Source organism: Raphanus sativus, unplaced genomic scaffold, assembly GCF_000801105.2.
Source record: "Raphanus sativus cultivar WK10039 unplaced genomic scaffold, ASM80110v3 Scaffold0158, whole genome shotgun sequence".
Taxonomy (NCBI): Eukaryota; Viridiplantae; Streptophyta; class Magnoliopsida; order Brassicales; family Brassicaceae; genus Raphanus; species Raphanus sativus.
Genome location: NW_026615478.1, coordinates 17,543 through 24,450, shown reverse-complemented (window position 1 = coordinate 24,450; position 6,908 = coordinate 17,543). Strand labels below are relative to the sequence as shown.

Sequence of the window (6,908 nt, the reverse complement as noted above, 5' to 3'; positions counted from 1 at the left end):
TATAAAAATTTAGTGTTTTCAAGTTCAAACAGATTAGAGAGAGGTTGAGAAACATTATATATTTGTTGCAGCCATTTGAGAGGAAAATAGAAAATGTGTAAATTTTATTTATATAGAAAGACAAAAAAACAATTAGGTTAAATATTTTTGATTCAGAAGAATTTCAGAGAAATCTTATAAACCTTATAATTTACTAATCGTAAAGAAGACTTCCCCAGATGTCTTTTAGTGCATTATTCTCATGGAAGACTTTTGAAAGACTTCAATTTAGGCGGGAAATCTACTTCTTTGTAAGTCTTCTGGGGGCTTTCTGTACTTCTGGAGGTCTTTTTTAAGTCTTCTGCATGCCATCTTCTCTGTAAGTTTTCTGAGATTTCGAAACATATATAGGTCAAATTAAAAAAAAATTAAAAGAAAAGATTTCAAAATCTGGCCTAAATATACCACCAATACTATAACATATGTTACCAAACCATAAACCAAAGGCTATCATGACTCAATTTACATACACTCATCTATGTTAATTATACTTTAATTTTAGTAAAACAAAATTTTCATAATTTAGAAATGTTTATTAATACATGAATTTGATTTTTTCCCTTTCAAAATATTTTTATAAAATTTATTAATTACATTTAAGATCTAATATATGAGAATATTTTTCCTGGAAGACTTCTGGAAGATTTTGATTTAGGCGGAAAACCTAAATTTTCCTAAAATTTAGGCGGGAACCTTAATTTCTACTGAAATTTAGGCGAATATGTTAGAAGACTTCTTGGGATTTTTTCTATGAGTCTTCTCGACGTTATAATCAAATAACTAAGCAAAACACATCCTAAACCAAACAATATCATGACTCAGTCTATATTTACTCATCTATTTTAAAAAATAATTCAATTTTTATAAAACTAAAATTCAATCATTTAGAAATGTTTATTAATACATAATTTCAATTTTTCCCTTTCAAAATAATTTTTATAAAATGTATTAATTATTTTTAAGATCTCATACATGAGAAGACTTCCCCTGGAAAACTTCTGGAATACTTCGATTTAGGCAGGAAACCTAAATTCTTCTAAAATTTAAGCGGAATATATCACTTTTGGAAAGTCTTATGTGAGTCCTCAAGACCCTATAATCAAGTAACTAAGCAAAAACGCATCCTTAAACTTAAAAAAAAACTTAGAAAGTGTTTAAATTAAGATACTAGATAATCACTAAACACATATATGGCAAATTTAAAAAAAAAAATCAAAATCTAACCCTAAAAATACCAACAATACTATAACATATGTTACCAAAACCTAAACCAAAGACTAACATGACTCAATATACATTCATTCATCTATGATGAAAATAATTAAATTTTAGTAAAACTAAATTTACATCATTGATAAACGTTTATTATTACATGATTTCAATTTTTTCTCCAACAAAATATTTCCTATAAATAATTTAAATTATTTTAAAGATCTACTAAATGAGAAAACTTACAAAGAAGTATTCTCATAGAAGACTTCTTTGTAAGTTTTCTCAATACATGTTTTTGTTTGGTCATAAGGAGATTATTGTAATTTTATTAGCATTTTGATTTTTTTTTGCATTTGATTGAATTTTATGGTACACTTTGCATTTAAGTTCTGAGTCATTTTTGACAAACTTCCCCTAAATTTTTTAGAAGTTTCTTCTCAGAAATTATAAAATTGAAATTATAATATAAATTATTGTTATAATATTATTGTGTCAATACAAAATATATTGAATACATTTTTTGAGGGATGGTCCAACTTAAAATTACACCAATTAAAAATCACTAGCTTTTGATCTGCACGTTCGTGCGGGTGTTATTTAAAAGAAAATATAAACTAATAGTTTACATATATTTAAAATTATTTATATGTAATATTTACCATATTACATATATTTTCTATATAACATGTTTTTTGTGCAACATTTTATATAACATGTTTTTACATAACATTTTTATTCTATTTGGATCATCAACATATTATATTTGTTTGTAAATCTTCTAAATTAATATGGTTGTCAAAGGAACCATAATATACATTTTTATTAAAGTAAATTTATTATGATTTGAAAATAAAATATTAATTTGCAAATGTCTTTTTCTCGAATTAATTGTTCTACCAGAAATCTATCAAAACATGAAATATATATATATATTGTGATTAAAAAAACTGAGCATTGTTCTACCAGAAATTTATCAAAATATGAAAATATATATTTCATATTTATTGTGATTACAGCAAAGTGAGAATTATATATATTATTTGTAAATTAAGATTTTTAACACTAAATCCTTCAACTAAGTTTGTTTTGGGTAAAAACCCTCAAACTAAGTATTTAATGAGAAAACTCTCAAATTAACTTTATTTAGTGAATTTACAGTGCATGTCATAATTACCTTTACAACCAGTAAATCTTTTGTTTAAGGATTTTTCATTAATTAAACATAGTTAAGGGGCTTTACCATTAAAAAAATAATAATAATCACAAGTCTAAAATATAATAACATTATCTAAAAATTAGTGACTTAATTTTCAAAATTATCATTTTTAAATATTTCTGTAAATATATGAAACTGATTTTTTATAAAATTGTCATTATATATGTATAAATTAAAAATGTACAAAACCAGGAAATATATAAAATTTATATCTTATCTAATAAAATGTAATAAAAGTCTTTACATAATAAATGTATATCTTTTCTTAAAAATGTAATAATAAATCTTTAGCTAATAAAATGTATATCTTATCTTATATTTTCTGGTTTTGTACATTTTTAATTTATACATATATAATGTTGATTTTATAAAAAAATCAGTTTTATATATTTACAGAAATTTTTTAAAAATGCTAATTTTGAAAATTAAAGTTACTAATTTTTATATAATGTTATTATATTTTAGACTTTTGATTTTTTTTAATGGTAAAACTTTTTAACTATGTTTAATTAATAAAAAAAGCCCTAAATTAAAGATTTACCGGTTGTATAGGTAATTATGACATGCACTGTAGAGAGAGAGTTTAATTCACTAAATAAAGTTAGTTTGGGAGGGGGGGGGGGGGGGGGGGGGGGGGGGGGGGGTTTCTCGTTAAATACTTAGTTTGGGAATTTTTACTCAAAACAAACTTATTCGAGGGGTTTTAATGTTAAAAATCCTTGTATATATTAATTTGCAAATGTCTTATATATTATACTTACAACAAAACATATTAGCATGTATAGATATTATATACAAAAATGGTTGTTTATAATGTATACTTGTTAGTAACTTCGAGTCAACCAAAAAATTGATAATCAAATTCAGAATCGGTGGTTTATTGAAATTCTCTGCATAAAATAAAAAATATTATTTGTACTTACTTTTTGACTTCAGAACCAGTGATCTACAATATTCGAAGTTGGACATTCTGGTCTCTGGATCTTTAAAATAAACAATTGATAGACCTGAAACTAGTCTTTATGTAAGTTCTTTCTTCATATTTATGATATTTACATTTTAGCAAAAAAAAAAAAAAAAAAAAAAAACAATTGAGAAACATATCTATAATCACAAAATCTATAACACAATCAATTCGTAGGATCTAAAATACTAAACTATGTAAATCCTAAAATGAGTTCAGAGTTCGTGCATTTTATATCACCTTATAATATGTTTTAAATTGTAAAAGTTATCTTATGCTTCGGTGTACGATCGGTTTTGCAAATTCATGAACTGGTCAAAATAATTATAGGCGAGGTTAGATTAGAAATAGTGTGTATCAATGAATTAATGTTGGACTATATATTTAGTGGGTTTCCCCGAGAAGTCATGTTTTAAATGGAAGTATAAATAATAATAATATATACAGTCATATAATACGAGTGTGTTTAGTAATTAGGCTTTTGTTTCGAGTTTTAAAAAGTAAGGCAAGATATTTTAAGTTGCTGGTTTAGTAATTAGACAGAATGATCGTGTATGCCAGTGATAATCACTGGTAAATATTAAGAAAAAATTAGAATTAAATACTAATTGTACTTCTATTTTAATAGATTAGATACATGATTAAAGATGTGATTTTATTTTAATAGTTTTGATTAGTAGACTATAAATTTGCTAGTATATTTATTTTCTTTCCCTGCCTCTAATATATTTCCTTTTTATTATTTTATTCAAAATATAAATGTTGCCTATCTTTAGTTTTAAAATTGTTAGAAAAAATGATTTAGCAATAATAATATATAAGTTAATTTCATGTGAAAGGATTATATATTCAAGATGAACTAATTGGATGCAAAGATGCAAGTGGACATAAAAAAACTATGGAAAATATAAGTCTATTATGATATCTTCAAGAACTTTCCACCGTTAACCAAGAGCGTTGGACCGGCCGATCCACGCAGTACACCTGGTTTTTTTAAACCGCACTCGGCTTTAAAAATCTGGCCGTACTTGAATTGTTTTATTTCTTATAGCTGCGTATTATTTTCCTGGCAGTAATTCAATTTGGCTTTGATCCCTTGTAGTTAGGATTTGATGTAGGAACCTTATTTCACTACGATAGAGACAACTGATATTTATAAAAATAATAAGAACAAAAATCAAAAATACAATACCGAAACAAATGAATGAAGAAAAAATTGCAGAGTCGAGATGGTTAATCTCTTTCCTTAAATCTTTAAACGCCCGTAGTGTGACAGTTGCATAGCGCTCAGATTCCCAGGATACAATTGCAAACAATCTTCTGAATTTGCGTCACTCTATCAGAAGCTTGGCGAAACTGATTTTGTGTTGTACTCTCAGACACAAACTAAAAAAAAAATAAGAGACATCACTATCCAACATGGGAAAATCTTTTTACTATTGTCTTAATCGTCTGTTCAGAACTGCACAAGTGATCTCTTTTTATAACTTGAAGAGAAAGTGCACGTTATGTAATTGAATGAGTTTGATAACGTACCAATCAATGTAGTAATGGAAATTGATTTCCATATGTACGTTAACTTCCAAAGTAATATTATGGCTTTGACCAAAGCAACAACCATCAATATACTTCTTTTGGGTTTTATATAAATATATAATATTACTATGAATCATATTTAAATAAGTTAATTGTCATAATACCCAATCAACAAATTTAACCCAAATATCCAGAGTGATTTATTTACTAAATATATTATATTTAGCCAAATTTAAAATTTCATATGCTTTGCATATCACTCACTTTGAACCTTCATTTCTCATTCAACACAACTCCGATTTTGACATACAAATACACTATATACATAGTGTCAAACATTCGGTTATTCCGACGAACGTCTTCGTCCGGAAACTTACCGAAAATGGTCTAAAACTATCTCGTCAAAAAACGAGTTCCAACATTTGAATCTCAAATCTGAACGTCAAAACACGATGACAGAAGAAAATCAATTTTTATTTGTTGTTTATTCGGATCAAGCAACACTCCACAATCCAATTCTATCATCGAATGTGATCAGATATTCTTTGTACAGAGAAAATCGCTCATTTTTTATCAGCGTTAGTGAAAATTTTCGAAGAGGATACAATCTAGGACCAGGCTAGCCCATATATTACTATTTGTAGGTAGAATCTTCACAATTCAAATCATTCTTGATTTAGAGTCAATCGCAATTGTTTGTGTGCGTTTGTGTCTTCCTCTGAGGTTGCTACTTGTCTGTGGCCCGTGCTGGGGCTCTCTTAGTAAGCCAACGAAGCAAGCTGTTGGTACGTGGCTTTTATTATCAAGGTTTGCGTATAAGGCGATGAAGTTGAAAACAAGAAACATATCCACGTTCAAATTAGATGCGTTGTGGTCGTGACAAATCACTAACACTTGTATAACCTAATACTTGGTGAAGATATATAACTTCTTGACCAAGTCAAACAAACCGGAACAGTCATTTTAGCCACCGATTCAAATTGCAAATGAACAATTTAGCAGTGAAACCAGTCATTGATCACCACACTGTTTATGAACTTGTCAACATTGTATACTAGGAGACAGTTGTTCTGTTAATTGTGGGGTTAAAAACTTTTATCGTAAGATACACACGTTGTGAAAAAACTAACTCCCCACCCTTTTTCTTCAGTATAAATAGAGGTAGATCTTAAGCTTATTTCTTCACACATACATATACATTAAAAACTAGGAATTAGTAGTGATCATGGCTAAGTTTGCTTCCATCATTGTCCTTCTCTTCGCTGCTCTTGTCGTTTTTGCTGCTTTCGGTGAGTATAATGACCTTATCACAAGCATGGGTTTTTTTTCTTTTTCGTATTATTTGATAATTAACCTTGTGGGATATGTGTAATTAATATGTATAAACAGAAGCACCAACAATGGTGGAAGCACAGAAGTTGTGTCAGAGGCCAAGTGGGACATGGTCAGGAGTCTGTGGAAATAATAACGCATGCAAGAATCAGTGCATTCGACTTGAGAAAGCACGACATGGGTCTTGCAACTATGTCTTCCCAGCTCACAAGTGTATCTGTTATTTCCCTTGTTAATTCCATAAACTCTTCGGTGGTTAATAGTGCGCGCATTTTACATATAATTAATAAGTTTGTGTGTGTCACTATTTATTAGTGACTTTATGACATGTGCCAGGTATGTTTATGTTGGTTTGGTTGTAATATAAAAAAAGTTTACGGATATAATAAGATGATAAGCTCAAGTCACCAAAAAAAAAAGTCATGTGTTGAACCGCTTAAATAAAAATAACCCGTTTCCGGGACAAACCTATTATTACATATGGCCCAACGTCTCGACCACGATTTAAGACTTATGTTCACCCCTTATGGTGAACTTTTAAATTCACCACACTATTTATAACCAATGAAAATGATATGTAGATAATTAAATAAAATATTATAAATTTAT

The 6,908-nt window shown here is 28.0% G+C and overlaps 1 protein-coding gene across 1 annotated transcript; it reads left to right on the top strand.

The window, feature by feature from the left end:
* The first annotated feature begins 6,141 nt into the window (after positions 1-6,141).
* LOC108832239 (defensin-like protein 2) lies at positions 6,142-6,632 on the top strand. The gene is made up of 2 exons (XM_018605734.2): positions 6,142-6,256; positions 6,357-6,632. Exons 1-2 carry the CDS (start codon positions 6,193-6,195, stop codon positions 6,533-6,535), a joined length of 243 nt encoding a protein of 80 aa, XP_018461236.1. The 5' UTR covers positions 6,142-6,192; the 3' UTR covers positions 6,536-6,632.
* Positions 6,633-6,908: the final 276 nt, after the last annotated feature.